Here is a 19,601-nt window from a genome sequence, read left to right on the forward strand (position 1 = left end):
CGTACAACGATAGTATAAACTGTCAATTAAGCCGATCTTGAGAATGTTATTCTCGCATACACGATTCTCGATCGTATAGCAGCAGCGTACAGCCTGAAAGTAGTTGGCAAATTTTTTGTGCGGGAATTTGACCGATCAACCATCGTTCAACTTTGTCGATTGCGCTATAGCCTGTGTTATCGCAGAACATAGCTGCGCCATGGAATCATTAGATCTCGTAATGTTAAATAAGCATTAGCCATTAATATTCGTAATGTCGGACGATCTAACGAGTACAGAATTATAGAATACAGATAACGAATGATATTTCTGCGGACGAACGGAAGTAGCCATTCCCTCGGTGTTTTCGGGGAAGCTAGTGGAAAACCGGAGGCTGTGTAACGTTGAATAGGCGAGTGGCGCGAATCGCCGGTCGAAAGGTTCAATCGCCGAGCATAGCCAATGGCCGCCTCGAATGAGTGTCTCGTGTCGGCGTCTCGGTGGCCGCTGTGATCGATGCGTTGCTACGTATTTTCAAAGTGTGTTAAACCGCTCGTTCTGGTCGATCGCGCGTATCCGTTATTCGGGACCGAGGGAGCAATATGTCGAGCCGGCAGTCGAAGAAAGAGAAGGTTCGTGATGCATGTTGCCGATTTCGAGTCTGTCCTCTGGTCTCTGATCTTGTCCGGCTCTGGATTTGGTTCCGATCTTGCGTGGCTCTCCTTACGTGGTCGGTGCACACGTATGCAATGAAAACGGCGTTCCTTTGCGACGAGGAGAGATCGCAGGCACACGCGCGCTTCGTAGTCAGAAAGAGAGAGGGAGAAATATACATGCATATATCTGTAAATAGAGCGGGAGTGACTGAGCGAGCACTAGAGAGAGAGAGTGAGAGAGAGAGAATGCGAGAGAGAGAGAGAAAGTTAGAGGGAGCGAGCAGAAGAGAGAACTAGAGGGAGAAGCAAAGAGGAAGTGAGAAAGCGAGCACAAGTGAGCGAGAAAAAGAAGGGGAGCGAGAGACGATGACAGGGATATAGTAGGAGAGTAAAGAGAGAAAGGGAAGAAGGGAGAGTAAAGAGAGTTCGGGGAAACAACCCCGGTAGCTGAGACACCGAAGGGTGTAGCGTGATTTCCGATTTCCCGATATCCGTTTCGCAAGCACGTTTTCACGGACGAACGTTCTGAAGGGCCGGCATTATGGTACATCGAATCTGCTAATTCTCGTTTCCGTTCATGACATCGTGCGAGTCGAGAGTTTCGTCTTCGCGAGCGGTGCCCCGCGTCGTGGATATGTGAACTGTTGTGGTTGCTGTCGTGGCATCGTGAGCTCGTGCAAGTGGTGACTATTGCTCCTTTTGTTCCAGGATGCGTCAAAGATTGGCAAGGACAAGGGAAAGAACGGCAAGGATGGCGAGACAGGTGACGAGGTGAGGTTATATCGTCTGTTCTATGTTCCCCCCTTTCCGTGCACCGACGTGACTCGACTTCGGTTTACGAATCCTCGAGACACTCCTGTCATCGACGATTCCCACCCACGGTAGAGCCCCGCTTCTCTCCTGCTCCATTTACAAGCCTTGACGTTTCGTTTCCAAAACGATGGAACGCTTCGTGTCCATCGTTCTTTATAACATCGAAACATTTCATGAACTACACCGAGTCCATCCTCGGTGTCCATCTTCGGCTCACCTGAAATTTTTCTCTTTATCGGAATCGTTTATCACGCGTGCAACACGAACCTATGCACATACGTAGAGATAACCGCGGTGCTGTTTTTTACAGCCGGGCCCCAGTCATTGACAATCATGCGACGTTTCTATCTCTCTGGAACGGTTTTACAGTTTTCTTTCGAAGAAAAATGTTGCTGGCACAGGTGGCGCTTGAACATGTTCAACTTAGTTGATAAATAGAAAACAACGTGCAAATCGAATATAGCGTACAAGTCCAAATATTATTTTTTTCGTCCGAGGTTTGCTGTTTTTTTAAAACTCATGTTTCTCGCTCTATTGCTACGCTGTAATTAACGACGTTTAACGTTGTTACGTATTTCCCGATTATAATTAACGTGTAATTAAAGTTTAATGCCCGATATGTGTGGAATCAACTTATCAGTATACAGGGTGTTACTTAAGAAAGGATGGTTCCCTTTACTACTGATTTCAAAGTATAGTAGTCTCGAAAAACAAATTTTTCTTTTATTTGCTAAGATTTATATTTATATTTACGTATTTGCATGAATGTTACACGACGGTAGATAATAATAATAATATCGGGATCTGTATTTGTTAATTTCGAACAATTAAAATGCCGTGTGTAAATTGATCACAATGATTAGAACATATTCGTTCGTTATTTTCTCGTGCTGAAATATATTGTCATTTTGTCATTGCTTGGTATTTGTCCTATCGTGCGCGCACATGTGATACGAACCTATAATTGCAACAGCTGAAATGATTCGAATGTTTTATACCGTTAACGGCTAAGAGGATACATAAGAAATAAACCAGGAACCAATGGATTAGTGACAAAATCGTTTTATTTATAAACTCGATTTATAAATAAATTAAATATGCGAACGGCCTGTATATAGCCTGTAGAAAATTTCGTAGTGCTTCGAATCTGATTATCGATCGATGATAACGTAGAGTAATCGGTTAACAATTTATCACGGTCAATAATAGTTTACAATAAATTACTGCTAAAATTAATTTACACTATAATTAATTGTTTATAAACAGTTTAGAAATCGGTAAATATTACTTTTAGCACAGTGTTATTATGATTATGTGAATTATATACATATAATGTATATGCGTATATATTATTACCTGTAGGATCACCTATGAGTTATTAAATTCTGAATAGTAAGAGATTCAAATAAAAGTAGCAATTGTAAAATGTGCATGTATTTTTCCAAGAATATTCAAGCAATCACAAAAATGCCTTAACAGAAATGTGTGCAGAGAGGTAGGGAAGTTTAAGAAAAGATTTAGCGTTAAGTCGTCTATGGTAGAACAAAAATTCATCGGTTTTATACGATATAAGTTGTTAGCTAGGTTCCTCGAGAAGAAGTTTTGTGATTGGTGTTGAAGTCATTCTTGCGCATCCGTATGAATGTTCTCATTCAATGAGAATGCAGGTATTCTTTAGTAAGCCAGATTTGATGTAGATCTAGCGGACTAATTTATAAAAACGTTACTTTAGCCTGTACGTTTGCCAAACATACTGTCAAGTAACTGTCATCTTTTTTGGCTGCTAGAAGATCCTCTGAATGGACATCACGTCAGACCAAGGGTCAAGACCGACACACAGTGCATAAATGGTTTCAAGATCACCTACAAAACTTCTCTCAAGGAATCCAGGCAATAACGCGACGTTGGAAGAATTGTATCCAATGTAATAAAGATTACTCATAGATGGGCATACATGTATATACATATATATATATATATGAAAAACATTTTTTTTAATAGCTAATCGAGAGCAGATTATTGAAAAAAGTACATGTCTAATAGGCACTTTCTACTTGCTCTTTTCATCTAGAGCAACCGTAAAACAATCCATTGATATTTGCTTGAAATTGTACGACTATTGTCCTTTTCGAAAGAATTATCAAACATAAGGGTGGATAAAGTTGGGTCTACAATGTTCTTGCATGTATCGTGTCAGGGACTTTGTCGATCAAATTTACATTTTTATCGCAGCTCCCGAATTTAAACGTTTTGTTCTATAACGTCGACAGTGAAGCTTTCAATATATTATTCCAGGCTAACAAGGTAGCAGGAGGAGGACCACCCGTGACCAGCGCACCGCCACCACCGACGCTGATCAACAAAATTAAATACCAGCCAGGCGGTCCTGTGATAAAGAAGGACAAGCGACAAAGTAGCTCAAGATTCAATATTTCGAAAAATCGGGAACTTCAAAAGTTGCCGCTTCTGTCTGGTAAGTTACCAGAATCAATTTATGATTCTGTAGAATTCGAAATTGGCACCACTGTAAGTCGTTCGAAACAGTGGCTCTATTTTTTTAAAATTCAGCGGCAAAGTACACTAAACTCTCTTCTGCGGTTATTACCGTAAAATAATTGATTAGTTGATCAAAATAATAGTACTAAACTTAATCGTCATTGTCCTTGCTAAGAATAAACCGCAATATACTTAATAAGTCTAAACGAGGGTAGGTGCAAGTTAGAGTGCAGCTTACTATGTTGCATTGTTAAACGTTTCATTACCTTATTTTATCAAATTACATTATTACATGGAATAAAAAAAGCTGCGAATATTCATACGAATTAAAAAAACTACGAACGTTTTAAATCTACAGTTCAGCAATAAAATACGAATCCATCGAACTCCGATGATTATGAATTATTATTATTGTGAATAAATTCCGATGATTATGAATTGACCGAGCAGATTTTTGGCGAGCGGGTTGCAAGTTTGCGGAAATTACGTACAGAAGGCGGCACCTGTACGATCTTGTTGCGAATGAAAAAACTTCTCCCGCAATGAATTTTAAGTGCTACCGGCCTAGTAATAAAATGTTCTATAAATTTGTATGTTCGACTCTGTAAAAGTTTGCAGCACTGGTTTTAAAATATGTCAAAAGGGAAATTTCTTTAGCGAGAAATTTTCTGCGAATTAAGAGATACGTCGGGGATGTTGCACCGTCGTCGCTCAAGGATATTTCACTCGTTATCGTTCAAAATCGAATCGGCGAATTAATTTCGTCTTTTTAATTTCGCTCGTAGAAGAATTCCGAAGTAACTACGTCAAACCGTATCGATTGTAAGGTGCGGTGGTTTGGGCATGCGCTTCAGCGTAGTTTAGCGATTCCTACTTTTCTAACGTAAACAGTCGTTCGTCGTTCAAACGGCCTCTGTCATCGACAGCAATTTGACAATTTCAATTGCTCGCACTTCAGTGATCTCCCGGGACTTGTCGATGGTTGTGTCGATCGTGCCGGCGTAAATAGTCGCGAGAGACCCGATATCGTAGCCGGAATCTAGGTACAGGTAGTTCTCGCTCGAAAGAACCGTCGGTTATATCTCGAAGCAACAGATTGCTATGTAAAGAAGGAATACCGGTGCGTATACTCGAACGCAAAATAATGCCTTCCGAGTTTAAAGCCCGCGACTTACCACTTCTAGAACGGTTTGCTTGCTCCCCTAATTTGCCTGTTCCATATCTTCGTTTACTACAGAACTAATAGTGAGAAATGTCAGTGGAAACCAACCAGCTTTTCCCTTAAAAATCGAAAATAATCGGCACTCTTCACAAGGAATCATTAACAATATATTATATTAAATAATATAATACTTATAATTAATATAAATATTATATAAAATATATTATATTATATTAAATATAATATATTATATTATTGAAAATAGTACATTATTGTAACGATAAGATAATTTTCATTGATTATTTTTCTTCGAAATAATTTGTATTATTTTATTATTACAAACATTATTGCAACCGAAACAGATATTTTATCTTAACTCTTGAACGACCAATTAAAACGTAACTTTTTCAAATAGTAAAACAAATTTGCTGTATTACTTGATAGTAATATTATGTTACAGATTACAACTTCTTGACTGCATCTCCAGCTCTCATATATGTATACATATGAAAGTAAAGATACACTAACGGTAGCATAAGCAAGCGTATACGGCATCGATGTAATATAAACAAATTATTTAGTATAAAAATCGAGGATCAGTCTGTAACAACTCGGGGTCATCTGTAATCGCTCCGCTAGTATTGGTTGTTCTCCACTAATTTTCCCTAGTGATAGTAGTTTCAGGGAGTGGTAAGTGTAGCCGTTTTCCTGGGAAAACATTATTACGCTTTCGCTCTAATAGATTAGACGAAGAAATAGCAAGTTTTCGGGCGAGAATCGTTTCGACAGCCTTCTCGAAAGCAAAATGGTTCACGTGGACGGATATCCTTTCGCATCCGGCGGCTTGCCGAAAAGTCCAAGCTTCCATCAGGGCCTCGCCTTAGCCACGGTCCTCTCGCGGGAACCGAATAAGACTTATTTGTCCAACTTTACTTCGCATTATCAGCCGCTACGACCTCTATTAATTGGTAACGAATTTTCGGAAGACCGCCTTCCTCCTTTGAACCTAGTCATTTTTAAATAAACATAATTGTTGCAGGTACGCAAAGAAGCTGTCTTGTGGAGAACTCGCATATGCTGTGTGAGAGGGAGAGGGAGAGAGAGAGAGAGAGAGAGAGAGAGAGAGAGAGAGAGAGAGAGAGAATGAGAGAGAGTGAGAGAGAATAAAAAAGTAGTACCGGGAGGGGGGAGGGGTCAGAGAAAAACAGTGTATAAGAATGGATGTGGTAATAGAGAGATACAATGTATGTTAAATACACATAAAAAGGCACCAGGAAAGGGAAAGAGACATAATATTTAAAATGTATAGGTCGTACATTACGGTTTCTAAGGAGTTCTTTTACACAGTCCGATGAGTATTTTCTTGCCGCCTTTGTATTTGCTATATAAATTGTGTATGAGTCTCGACGTCCAGGTTCGTTTTGTCCAATATGAATAGCGTTTTCTTCTTTTCCTCGTTTTAGAAACGCAACAAGGGAACGAACGGGAGGAACTTTTTATACAGAAACTGCGACAATGTTGCGTTCTCTTTGATTTCGAGTCTGACCCTTTATCGGACTTAAAATGGAAGGAAGTCAAACGTACCGCCTTGTACGAGATGGTCGAGTACGTTACCAAGAACAAAAACGTGATCACGGAGGCTATATACCCCGAAGCGGTGAACATGGTAAGATCGGGGCACTCTTATCATTCTCGACGAATAAGAAAGAATGATTTGTAACGGGTGGTTTCTAGTTCGCAGTGAACCTCTTCCGTACGCTTCCTCCGTCGTCGAATCCGAACGCCGCCGAGTTCGATCCAGAGGAGGATGAACCGACTCTGGAAGCAGCTTGGCCGCATCTGCAGTTGGTTTACGAATTTTTTCTCCGACTACTCGAGTCTCAAGATTTTCAGCCTTCCATTGCGCGGCGTTACATAGATCAGAAGTTTGTCCTGCAACTGTTGGAGCTCTTCGATTCGGAGGATCCGCGGGAAAGGGATTTCCTAAAGACCACACTTCATAGAATTTACGGAAAGTTCTTAGGGCTTAGGGCGTATATCAGGAAACAAATAAACAATGTTTTTTACCGATTTATATATGAAACTGAGCACCACAATGGCATCGCCGAACTCCTAGAGATTCTGGGAAGGTAATTCTTCATACTGTACATACATTTATCCGTCATCCGGAACGCACTTTAAACAACTGCCTCGTTTTCCTTGCAGCATAATCAACGGTTTCGCTTTACCTCTGAAGGAGGAACACAAAATTTTTCTATTAAAGGTGCTTTTACCTTTGCACAAAGCCAAATCACTGTCCGTCTATCATCCGCAATTAGCATATTGCGTTGTTCAATTCCTGGAGAAAGACCCGTCGTTGACTGAGCCTGTTATCAGAAGTTTACTGAAATTCTGGCCGAAGACACATTCCCCGAAAGAGGTGATGTTTTTGAACGAACTCGAGGAGATTTTGGATGTGATCGAACCTGCCGAATTCCAAAAAGTCATGGACCCATTATTTAGACAATTGGCGAAATGCGTTTCATCTCCACACTTTCAGGTATTTTAAGCATTTTAACGGCACCGTGGACCGAGCTGAAAGGATTCGTATCGGCATTATACGAATATGTCGTGCAATGATTTTCCAGGTGGCTGAAAGGGCTCTTTACTACTGGAACAACGAATACATAATGTCTTTGATATCGGACAATTATTCGGTCATATTACCCATTATGTATCCAGCATTTTATAAGAATTCGCGAGATCACTGGAACAAGACCATTCACGGTTTGATCTACAACGCGTTGAAACTGTTCATGGAGATGAACCACAAAGTGTTCGACGAATGTACTCAACAGTATTATCAGGTGCGTAATTTCTGGTGCTGCAAGAACAACGCGATGACCATATGTAATACCAATTGCTACGTTTTTTTTAGGACCGTCAAAGAGAAAGGAAGCTTATGAAAGATAGAGATGACGCTTGGATGCGCGTGGAAGCTCTGGCGATGAGACATCCGAATTACAACGCAGCTGTCAAAGGTTTAACTAATACCGCTGCGAACCTCTCGTTATCGCAACAGTTGGATAGTCCTCCGCCCGACGAAGATGGCGATACGGATCAAACACCGCTCACATTGGAGAAGATAGAAGCGAAAGCGAACGAGGTAGGAGGCTTATTTGCATCGTAGAAAACTGAAACGAATGGTGTATATCGTTAATTGAAATGTTTTGTTCGATTTTAGGCAAAGAAGATGACGAATACTAATAAAACCAAGCAACTTCTGCGAAGGAAAAGCGATTTACCCCAAGACACACATACAATGCGGGCATTGTCCGATCACAAACGTGCAGATGAGTACCTTGTCACGCCACCGGACCCCAATAATTGCTAGTCTCTACCGCAATCTCTTCCCATGTATCCTCTCTTCTGCTGCAGTGATGTTGGGAGTTAGCTTTTTTTTTCGAAGAGAAAACAAAACACGGCGACGATCCCAAACACAGATTCGATCGTATAGAGGTCAGACATTGTTTTAATATTCCCCCTTGTATCGAAACTGTCAAGGCGTATGCTAATTGTTTCTTTTCCTTTTACGGTAACAAAATAAAAAGCTTTCTCTCATTGCACCCAGCACCTTTTGGAAGATATAACAATGTGTCTGTAGTAATCTACAAGATGAAAACGATAAAAAGCTGATAACTTCTTATTATATACTCTTTGAAACGATCTACACACAAGGAGTCGCGAGACCTACAAACAATACGTTACGTGTACTCGCTATGAAAGAAAAATCATGACATACGAGATAAAAATCTAGCGAATAAGGGTCCTAAGTATGTATGCGTATACAGAGTATTTTGTAAACTGTAGATTTCTTACGTATGAGGAAGTCTATCGCTGACAATAAGGCGGTGCTCGCGGAAGTCATCTTTGCGACCGAAACGAAGATGATCGAGACTGACCGCTAATTCATATTCATAAAGAATTGTGTTCGAAAATTGTCTTGCGCCGAGCGGGGGATTTTCTTCATATCACAGAAATTTATGGTTTATCGAACACCCTATATATATATATACTCTAAATAAACAAATTTTATACGAACGCGAGAGAGAGAGGTCGAAAAAAAGTATGGCCGCGTGCTTGATGTCGTAATAACGGTTAAAGAAGAGAAAAGCAAAGAAAAATCGATTTTAGTATGCAAGTTTTGAGGCGCTACATTTCTGAGCGAGGTTTCCACTGATAACGCAAATAAAACGAAACGAATGATAATGGCAGACATTAAATAACAAGTGATACATAGTTGCTTCAATGCTAACAGCTCGTAATTTAGCAGCGGAATGAGCCAAATATACATAGAAAATAGGCAGAACAAAAAAAAATTGAAAAAAGACAGAAACAAGTGACATCGTTTTTTAGAGTTAGATGAACGTGATAGCACTATTTTAGAATATCGATTGTTATGAATCTGAGTATTCCTGAACGTACTACTTTTATATCTGTCGTGCCTAGATGCCTGTGGAACGCATTCGCAAGAATCGCCTCTGCCAGAGGCCTATAATTAAGGGTCGTTAATGAAGAAAATGAAAGAAAGAGAGAAAGCAACGAGTTGAAAAAAAAAACGTGACGTGACGTTACCGGGACGGTACAATTGACACCACGAATATTACTCAAGAACGCTTGCATGAGCCGTCGTTGCGTCGTTGCCTCGTCAGTCTCGCGGTTAATCGAAGAAAAAGAAGAAAGAAGTTATAATTACTGTTTCGTCGCTAATATAAAATAGAAAGGGCAGAAATAACAGAATAAGGAACTCGAAGAACTTAGAAAGGTGTACGAAATTGCAAGATAAAGGCGAATCTAAGTAAAAATGAACTATCTTTAATCTTTTGCGCTGCTGGCAGGCTGTTATGTTAAACATTGTGTAAGGAATGAACTTGTTGAGAATAGATAAACGATTAGCACGTACTATTAAAGTAACGAAAATTGAAACCAAATGAGATAAATATAAAAAAAAAACTATTTACTATTTAATCGTCCCTAAGAAATGAGAATCGCTGTTTTTGTTACAAAAAAAAGAAATAACCGAGTATTCTTGTCAATAATAATTTTTATTACGAGGCGCGGTGTAATCCCGATGGAATTCCCTTTGAATCGTATCACTGTATCTTAAGGAGCATTTGGTAATAAAAGTATTTTTAGTAAAAAAAATATTTACACTTGAACAGATTATAATTTCCAACGAACCGCCAAATAGTCCTTTTGTTGCAGCTAGAATTTTGTGAAGCTAATTGAGTCATCGGGATTACATTGGCTTTTACCGATCGTTGAAATCATTCGAGAGAAAGCAGGCGTGAGAGACGCATTCTTCGAACTTATTGTGTCTTATTGAGTTTATTGTTTTCGCGCGTAACATGTGATACTTTTCGAGATTCGTAAAATTGTACACCGTAATCAAAAGGGACACGTCATTATAAACTTCGCGTACTAGAAACATCTGAAGACTGTTACTTGTTCAACGATGAACGAGTACGTATTATTTGCTCTTCGAATTTTTCATTTGTACGTAGTGTCAGGCTTGTATTATACAAAATGTAAAATGACAATTTACTTTCGTCCGTAAACATCGTTACCTCAAGTAAGTTTGATCGATTGTTCTACATTTTTTATGATGACAACGGAACAGCCAATAATTAAGTACTTTGTAGATTAAAAAGAGAACGAAAAGGTGAGGAAACAGCTGAATATACGCTTTACGCAAGGAGGAGCACAGATATCGATAGAAAAACAAATTATTAGGCAGCTTTGAATCTCATAGAAAAAATCTTGGTTCTTCCTTACGTAAAGTTTACAAGATCATTGTAGATCACAAAAGAGGAGAAATGTTAAGTAGGTGATGTCCGCGTGTACAGCGATTTGCTTCAAACCTAGAAATACTAATTATAACAGAACACAGAGCTGTGTATCAATGTTCGATTGCAAAAAATTTTTTTAACGATCGTCTGTCCGATCGATTCGATTCCATGCATGCATATATTCCTTTACAATTTGTTGGAAGCATAATTTTATAATAAATAAATAACTATAACAAACGACGAAAATTAATCTCGATTATTCCATCGAAGGCCTTTTTATATTCAATATTTATATTCCCGTTTATGGTCGATATAATAATTCTTATACTTTACAAATCGTGCAAAGAATCACGATCTTCGTCGAATTTGAATTTGCCGCCTTTCGATGTAGAAAACAGAAAGCATAAATATTTGAGAAATTAATAACTCTAAACTGGTGTTCTTGGTTGCAAAATATTCCCAGCGTTTTTAAGTACAGAATCCATATCTCAGACCGTCATATAGCTAAGTCATAATTATGGGTAATTATGATTTTCTTCAAAATAGCTAGTTCACGGACTGTGGCGCACTATCACCGCATAGCGACAGATGCCAATTATGGCATAATTAGAGCATAGAAGAAAAAAAACCAGAGGCACTCAACTGTTCAGGAGAGTTTGTTGCGTCGATACCATCTGACAAAAAAAAAACACGGTAATATTGAAAAACGTAATTAATTAACATAATATTTAGTAAAACTTTTAAGCAGCAATTCATTATATTTTCTAACGTTATTATGCATTTATTTCACGTAATATCAATGGAATAGACTCACCTCAACAATTCTGTATCATTATATTATTTTTTTTATTCTCTAATTACACAATAATCAAAGTTATCCGACGATCTGCATGATACGTATACCGGAGATTTAGTTCGGCCCTTTGCAGCTACATGGTGATAGTGCGCCACATGGTCCTTAGACCACGTGCATACATAATATATGGTCCATAAGCCACAGTCTATGAATTTTTGATTGCCCACAAACTTTTGATTACCAAAAATTTTAGAATTCATAGATACGGTACATTCGATACGCAGAATAACTGGAATCATTCTAAGGACTAAGAACGTTAGTTTCGACGAGCTATTCAACTTTTTCTCTTTCTCAGCTTCTAGCAATTCATCATTGGACGATGCCGCCATCCATTTTTGACGCTTGGTTTGTAAATTTGTTAAATATTTATTTATTGAAACGTTCTGGTCCAATTAATTTACATATGACGCATGGAATTATGCTAAACAGCTTGAGACCAGGTTAAATTAAATAATTCATGAATTAGCCGTTCAAATTTCATAAACATGAAATACAATATGTACTTCGTTACATATTGACGACATTACAGACGACATCGATGCAGCATATTCTTCGCCATTGATTTACTTTCTTGTAGCCTAATGATGCGATAATTACCGTTTTTTTTCGGCAACGGTGCATTGTTCGTACAAGAGAGATTTAGTTTCGACGTTTGCCGGTACGCGATGGTGGCGCGCCACGGTCCACGAACGGACTATCTTTGGAAAGAAAATAATTGGCCAAAATTAGCAATAATTATTGGTCGTTGGAAACGTATGATCGACGTTCGGCGTCTCTGCGAGCATTTTGAGACCAAGAACAACAGTTTGGAGCCGCCGGTTTCCGAAATATTTGTATCTTCGTGTTTTCGTTCGAGTAATTCGTCGCGCGTCGAATGGCGCCAAATTCAAATTTGAAGAAGACAAAATATAATACCGAACGACGCGGTCGTCTATATTCCGTTTAATCGACTCGTTCGCTTACAGCGTTCGACGTGTTAAATTAATTAATAATATATCATTATTTTATTCGCAGTGTGTTCCGGATTTATTCTTGGATTCGCCAAATCTCTTTGGACTCGCAAAATTCGACGCCGCCGTTTGCCCACAAATTCAACAGAGACACGGATTTGCAACAAGGGAGAACTTGATTTCGAACAGGAAACGGCGAAGAAAATTGCTTTAGCGGGAACACGAACATTCCATACTCACCCTGAGTGCCTGACATTAAGCTAATTAATGGATGTAGACGGGCTCATAATTGGTGTGCCCTGCACTCCATGCTCCTGATGGGATATGTTGCCGGCGAATCGATATTTCTAACATCGTCCAAGGAAATTCAATCACTCCGCGCATCGCGGTGTTACGCAACGTTTCGCACGGGATGCGAAACAAGCTCGGTTTCGCATCGTTCCGTTGCACCATATAAATGCAGATCCCGGCATCTATCTCGGGGGCTGGTTTCATAAAATCGTGGGATTGTCTGGCCTCTGGCAAAATGGCTTTTCTTCGAAACTTTCCGTTTCCTTTACATTCAAATCGATTTCTGCGGGTCGCCCTGCAACAACGATTTATCGCTCGATGCGTGTCGCGCGTTCACGAACGCGGTTTTCGAGCAGGTTTAAATTGAAAGCCCGGACACACAATTCGGTCATCCTGTAATCGTATATTTACAATGCGCCCACTAAACGATATTTACACGAACGTGGTATCTACAAAATTACAGATATTGCGCGTCCTCGTCCTTGTCGATGGTGTTCCTTATCCAGTCAACGTAATGCTGCACCTTGGTATAGACGTCCGGATACCCGGGCCTGGCGCATCCGGAGCCGAACGACGTGACACCGGCCAATTGCCATACGCCGTCCGGACGACGGCATTGCAAGGGTCCCCCGGAATCGCCCTGCGGACACACAACGAACGAGACTTGGAAAAAAGAATCCGGAGAACCGAGGCAATGAAGAGGACGAGTTGGAGTCGTTCTATCTCGTCGATGAAGGACAGGGGCAGTTCCGTTATATCCCGGAGACGCGGTACTTTTAATCTAGTTGAGTGGACGTCGATCGCGCGAGTTATATCTCGTACGATTGCGCGGACGCTGCGGCCCGTAGCGCGGTTCTTCGAGCATCGATTATCGGCCGCGGCCGCAAAAATCTGCAATCGTTTCTCCGCTAATCGAAATCAAACTCACCACGCAGCTTCCGGACGAGCCGTCGGTGTGCCCGGCGCAGAGATGGCCACTTCGGATGGGCACCGATTTCCCGTACGCTTTTATGCACTTCTCGAGATCGAGCAACGGCACCGACGCTTCCAGCAACGCGGTCGACAGCGATTGGGACGGCCCGTAACGGCCCCATCCGGAGGCGACGCAATACCCGTTCGCCAGCTTCTCCTCCGGCTCCGGTAGGCATATGGTCCTCACCACCTTCGACAGGGGAGCCGGCCTGGCGAGCTTCATCAGGGCTGCAAACACACACACACAGCTGTTCCACGTCTCTTTCTTCTGCTCGTCGATTCGTCAACCCGCTCGAGGCACGCTGTGTCACCTACCAATGTCGTGGACGTAATTGTTGAACCTCTCGTGGAGGACCACTCGCTCAACGGGCAGCCTGGCCGAACCGCGACCGCCGGAATCCAGTTCCCATTCCCCTACGACAGCCGTCCACAGGGCGCCGATTGGTAAATTGAAGAGATCGCTGTGAACGGGAACAGCGAACCGAGAATTACCATGCGTTATGTTATAGCAAAGAGAGATACGATTATTCGAGCTTCGCGGCTTGTTTTTATAGTCGTCGATCGTCAACGATTAGAAGGATAAGGTGTGAGGCTCGAATAATCGTACCTCCTCTTCCCAAACTGTCCATTTTGATTTATCAGCCGAGGGACAATTGGAGAGAATTTAACGTACCGTATTGCCGTCCGAATGCTCCCATTGAATTACAGTAAATTCCCTCCAATTGTCCGTCAGCTTGTGAACAAAAATGTACAATTTGAGAAGTTGAGACACGATTATTAGTGCCGACGATTGTCAACGAGCCGCGAGGCTCTAATAATCGTACCTCCTCTTCCAAAATTGTCCACTTTCGTTTCCAAGTTGATGGTCAATCAGGAAGAATTTACCGTAAGATTAGTATCGCGCGAAACTCACTTGTGAATGCAATGCGCTGCAGTGACCACCCAGGCAGGATCGATCAGGACACCGCCGCACCAGTGCCCTATGAATCCAAGTTTCGGATGCAACAACTGCAGGGACACCTGCCAAGGCCAGGAGCCTCTTCTGCTCGGCTTCCCGTTGAAGATCCTGCCTGTGCTCGCGACGCTCTTCTTCCCGGTGGACGTCGAGTTCCTCTGGCCGCCAGGCTCCCCGAAGATCGCTCGGGGCTGCCTGTGTGACGCTGTCGGACATCCGCACTCTGTTATTTAAAAAAGCTCAAGGTTCTCACCCGATCGCCGTTGTCATTTTCAGCCAACGGCGCCGCGCGTCGACCCGTCGCAGCCGTTTCATCTCCAGAACTTCGCCGTGCGTTCGGGCGAGCCGCCGGCTCTACGGACTCAGCGTTTCGTTTCGACGACTCTAATGGATCCCGTGAACAACAACGAACCCTGAGGACGATGATCCAGCGGTCGGCTGGATCGACAAAGCCGCTATAATCGAGTGCTCACCAGAATGATTGTTCGTGATCCTCGGCGTCGCGCAGACGATCTCCGCGAGAACGAAAAGAAGTATCGCCAAACGACAGCGAGGATTCATTTCCGGGGAGCGGAGTGCACCGTGTGTATGCGCGCGCGTGTGTGTGTGTGTGTCTCTCTCGATCGGATCGACCGCTACTTCATGTTCGAAAAATCCGACGGTACAAGAGGAAATTGTTCACTTGTTCACTGTTCACTTGGCCCGCCGTTCAATAGACAATCGTGTGACGATCATTCGCGGGTCGAATCTCAGCGGACGATCATGGTAAACGATCGGAAGAACCGCACCGTGGCAGGCGACGAACAGCGATCCTCGCGGGCTGGGATCACCGGACCGCTGGAGATCGGTGGATCGCTGAACCGCGGATTTCGCGGATCCTTCGAAGGAGCCTCGAAGAAAGTGATCGTCCGCGATCGCCATTCGAAGAAGGGGGATTACACACGCTTGCGACCGCGGCGAACGAATGGAAACCGGGAGCAGAGCCCCGAACGGACGAATATCGCTCTCACTAACGAAAGTTACCGCTTGGCTTACTCTCCTGCTGGCTTCTCCTTATCCGTCGCGATTAGCTGGTGCCGCGCATACATCGATTAGTAACGTTTACACTTTCATCTAATTGCCGATGCGATTTCGAGCCGGCGCGGCGGATTTCTTCGAGCGCGATCCATTTCAGGAAATATCCACCTTTCTACGGATCAAACTCTCGCCCAGGGCGGTTGCGATATCGTTGCATCGGATTATGCAAAACTATTCAAATGTCGCGTTCGGGGAGCACGGTACTACGCTAACGTGTTTACCATGATCTGCTCGATAAAATAGTTTATCGAGCCCCGGCTCGGTGTCCTCGGCTCCGTTCCCGGCGTCCGTCGCGGACACCTTTATTTTGTTAGTTTTCTTTCCGAAACCGACGGCCGATCAGAATCGCAATAATTAGCTCGACAAGTGGAGCACAAGAAGGCCGATGGCATCCGGGGAACGTCCGTCATTTTGACCAGGATAGTATGTATGTTACACGGCGCCCGATCGGGTTCGACTTCTTCGTCGACTCTTCCCGCGCGGCTCTTTCTTTTGTCCCCGCGTCGCCGGTCTCGTTCTTTTTCCGATGGAATTTCGCGGCGAATCGTTGCGGGAAAAGAACGAGACGACGCCGACTTGTACGACTGCGAGGGGTACGACGCCGGTGCCGGCGGACTTTCACGATCGCCGCCGATTTCAGAAAAGAACGCCGCCGCGTTTCGGGCAATTACGGGAGCCGAGGCCACGTGAAATTGTCGGACGACGGGCCGCCGCTCGAGCAATAATAACCGAACCAGGAATCCGACGACGGGGAATTCGTGGAAAATCGGGCGCACACGAGCGCGCGCCGCGCTTTCCCTCGCGTCGGAAAAACGACAAAAGATCGATACCATCGGCACTATGCACGAGTTACAAGCTGGTTCTCGCTGCGCAAGAAATCTTCCCGCAACGAGGTTAATTCCGTGTTCGGTTATTGGGGCGGTCGGCTGCCAAATGTCGGCCTAAATAAGAGCGTCTCGCGGACACGGTGTTCCGCGGGACGCTCCGTCGTTAAAAATCGGTGTCGCCGTGGCCGGATTAACCGTTTGCGTCCAACAGGGGTTATTCTATTATATATATTCTATTATTATATATATTATATATATTATATATATATTCTATTATTATATATATTATATATATTATATATATTCTATTATTCTGTTATATATATTATATATATTCTATATATTCTATTATTCTATTATATATATTCTATTATAGGCGCTCGCGTTAATTAATTGCGAAGAGAACCGAGCGGCTCTATGCGATGTACGCGCGTCGCTAAAGCTTGATCGTGACACAAAATATCTGAACAGCGCGGATAGCGCCGCTTTGTTGGGACTCGAACGGTTAAAACGCGCGGTCGTCGCGGCGCGAAAAGTTGTAACGCGTCTCTCGGCGGCGGGCAGGGGGCGCGGCCTTTTTAAAAATAGTTCTCCCGGCTTACTCGAGCCGCGGCGATTTCATAGAAATCCCCGTTGTATTTCTTTTCGTTCTGTCGCGCATCGCTAGACGGTGAAACCGGCGGATCGAATTTTTCGGTCCGGGACGCGGGGGCGAAGGAAATTCGTGGACGACCTGGTGCCACACTCGCGCGTATCACCGTGAAATTAAACGATTCGTAGCGGATTGTACGGAGTGTGTCGGCGGAATCGTTACACTTCGCTCGCTGAAAGGAGAGAATTCTAATAAGAAACGGTGAAACGATCGTTTAAACGAGGATCCTTCGCCCCGATCCCCGGCTGCTTTTAGCGCTCGAGCGAAGTCGCGACGAACAAACTTGTTCATCAGGGACGAAGATCGCGGAACTTTGATAGACAAGCCCCGCCTTTGCTGAATATGAACACGGCGAGCAATCTGAAACTGCGGCCAGACCGCCTGACTTAATTAGTCGTTGCTCGTTCGTTCGTTCGTCGTTCTTTAACACCGGATTGCCGGATGTTGGGTGTACAGTAAATTCTCGCTAATTGACGCTCTCGGACTATACGCGAAAATGGACAATTTCCATTTACTGTATACCCGTCTCGCCCGAAACGAGTCGATTTGATTTAATACAACGAAATCGAGGGTTTCTCGACAAAAAATACAATGTTATTGTAGCGAAACTTTATTCGAAACAATTTTTACACATATATTCTGTTCTCAATATACATTTTGCTCAGATCGTTTTATTACATTTAGCACAGATTGTCGGTTAGTTCTTCGACCAATTGTAAAAGAAGTTCTATTCTTGAGATTTTTACTCGAGCGACCACTTTGTATAAGACACAAACACTGCTCGCTGCTGAATCTAAGATATTATAGAATAGCAACTTCGAAAATATTTAACGAGTCAAATTTGACAAACGTCCGTCAAAATAGATACAGCATATATGGATTTTTGGAACTGAGGACTGGGAAGGGGAAGGAATTAGTATTTGCATACATTTCATAATTCCATCGGAAAGCGCAACATACGTTTTTAAAAGAAATTATTCAAGTTTTTCTACATACACAATACAACAATAATTATACATAACAATATTTATATAACAATATTATACATAACAATATTCAAGTTTTTCTACATACGCGTACAACAATAAAATCGCGTAAGCGATTGATCAAATCGACTCGCTCGCGGCGATCCAGCGTCAAAAGGCACCGATTCTCCGAGAAACGCGTCAAAGTTTCACTCGGTCGTCCACGAGTTCTTCGGCGGCGAGGGGGTACCGAATTGTACGTACACTCTTAATTACCGCGTCGCGCGTCCGTCACGCTCGCGTTTATTAGCAGCCGCTAATTACATTAGGCAGGCAATGGAACGCAACGTTATCGTGCAGCTGTTGTCGGCGGCGCACGTGTCCGGTGTTTAGTAGGCGTTCGCGATTAAATCGTATATTACGCGCGTAAATAACGAAAACTTTCGCCCCGTCCGGCGGTGTCCGCGAGCTAGTTCGACGCGCGCCGCGGCACGGATCATTCTTTTCCATGCTAATTATTTTCGTGCGCGTGCCATTAGCTGATTAGACACGGCAATTCCCGCGGGGAAGCCAGGCAGGGTGCGCCATTCGTCATTGAGCGTGTTCCGTCATCGCAAGACCGATCCGGCCGAAATTTCGTTGAACATTATTTTCTTAGAATTTCGCGAAGGGATTCGAAAGGAACGGGGGACCGTTCGATCCATCGAATCGTTCGTGGCAATCTCGAAAATTGTATCAAGTTATTTGTCTAGTACGATTCTCCGGTAACAAGTGTCGGTGCATTTACGGCGTGCATTATGTGTGTGCACGCGTCCTTATGTCGGGTAATGGAGGGTTGCTCGATTACAGAGTGGGGGTCGCACGCACTTATGCATGCATTTCCATCGTAATCAAGCGATCGGTTCGCCGTCGCCTCGCTTATCACCGAACTATCTCTATCTTCTGCTCGTTGCTTAGCTTTAAATGTAATAATAAAATAATAGTTTAATAATAAAATTTCTTAATTATAAAATAATTAAGTTGTAAAAATAATTATAATAGAATAATAAAGATTAAGATGGTGATTATTGTGTGAGACACTATTTTTTATTAATATAATTTGGTTGATTACAAAAATCACTA

The 19,601-nt window shown here is 42.7% G+C and overlaps 2 protein-coding genes and 2 long non-coding RNA genes across 8 annotated transcripts; 2 read left to right on the forward strand and 2 right to left on the reverse strand.

Annotated features, from left to right (window-relative positions):
* The first annotated feature begins 409 nt into the window (after nucleotides 1-409).
* On the forward strand, nucleotides 410-11,180 carry LOC117224418 (serine/threonine-protein phosphatase 2A 56 kDa regulatory subunit gamma isoform). Of its 4 annotated transcripts, none has more exons than XM_033477344.2 (9): nucleotides 410-611; nucleotides 1,344-1,406; nucleotides 3,744-3,921; nucleotides 6,570-6,772; nucleotides 6,841-7,235; nucleotides 7,312-7,645; nucleotides 7,734-7,952; nucleotides 8,024-8,251; nucleotides 8,330-11,180. In XM_033477344.2, exons 1-9 carry the CDS (start codon nucleotides 582-584, stop codon nucleotides 8,477-8,479), a joined length of 1,800 nt encoding a protein of 599 aa, XP_033333235.1. In that variant the 5' UTR covers nucleotides 410-581; the 3' UTR covers nucleotides 8,480-11,180. The 4 variants fall into 4 exon arrangements, with proteins under 4 accessions (XP_033333235.1, XP_033333236.1, XP_076382097.1 ...); XM_033477345.2 differs by lacking the exon at nucleotides 410-611 and adding an exon at nucleotides 914-1,179; XM_076525982.1 differs by lacking the exons at nucleotides 410-611; nucleotides 1,344-1,406; nucleotides 3,744-3,921 and adding exons at nucleotides 3,949-5,064; nucleotides 5,567-6,074.
* LOC117224421 (uncharacterized) lies at nucleotides 5,510-6,623 on the reverse strand. The gene is made up of 2 exons (XR_004491221.2): nucleotides 6,423-6,623; nucleotides 5,510-6,112 (listed from the first exon to the last, which is right to left on the reverse strand). It is a non-coding gene; the product is annotated as an uncharacterized LOC117224421 (long non-coding RNA).
* Nucleotides 11,181-11,440: 260 nt separating the features above from the next.
* On the forward strand, nucleotides 11,441-19,546 carry LOC117224419 (uncharacterized). 2 transcript variants are annotated; one of them, XR_013034692.1, is made up of 3 exons: nucleotides 11,441-11,627; nucleotides 12,086-13,815; nucleotides 13,967-19,546. It is a non-coding gene; the product is annotated as an uncharacterized LOC117224419 (long non-coding RNA). The 2 variants fall into 2 exon arrangements; XR_013034693.1 differs by having other exon boundaries at nucleotides 11,446-12,135; nucleotides 12,805-13,815.
* Nucleotides 13,415-15,522, reverse strand: LOC143260486 (chymotrypsin-like elastase family member 2A). Its single transcript, XM_076525995.1, has 5 exons — nucleotides 15,432-15,522; nucleotides 14,917-15,163; nucleotides 14,319-14,464; nucleotides 13,960-14,231; nucleotides 13,415-13,671 (listed from the first exon to the last, which is right to left on the reverse strand). The coding sequence occupies exons 1-5, from the start codon at nucleotides 15,517-15,519 to the stop codon at nucleotides 13,489-13,491; spliced, it is 936 nt and encodes a 311-aa protein (XP_076382110.1). The 5' UTR covers nucleotides 15,520-15,522; the 3' UTR covers nucleotides 13,415-13,488.
* Nucleotides 19,547-19,601: the final 55 nt, after the last annotated feature.

The sequence above is a fragment of the Megalopta genalis genome, chromosome 13 (assembly GCF_051020955.1).
Source record: "Megalopta genalis isolate 19385.01 chromosome 13, iyMegGena1_principal, whole genome shotgun sequence".
NCBI lineage: Eukaryota > Metazoa > Arthropoda > Insecta > Hymenoptera > Halictidae > Megalopta > Megalopta genalis.

Bases quoted from the DNA above. Each gene is read 5' to 3' on its own strand.
- LOC143260486 (XM_076525995.1), bottom strand. From the start codon at position 15,519: ATGAATCCTCGCTGTCGTTTGGCGATACTTCTTTTCGTTCTCGCGGAG. The intron at 14,465-14,916 runs GTGAGTTTCGCG...TCCCGTTCACAG, and splicing joins GCAGCGCATTGCATTCACAA to CGATCTCTTCAATTTACCAA. The intron at 14,232-14,318 runs GTAGGTGACACA...GTGTGTTTGCAG, and splicing joins CAATTACGTCCACGACATTG to CCCTGATGAAGCTCGCCAGG.
- LOC117224418 (XM_033477344.2), top strand. From the start codon at position 582: ATGTCGAGCCGGCAGTCGAAGAAAGAGAAG. The intron at 612-1,343 runs GTTCGTGATGCA...CTTTTGTTCCAG, and splicing joins GGCAGTCGAAGAAAGAGAAG to GATGCGTCAAAGATTGGCAA. The intron at 3,922-6,569 runs GTAAGTTACCAG...TCCTCGTTTTAG, and splicing joins AAAGTTGCCGCTTCTGTCTG to AAACGCAACAAGGGAACGAA.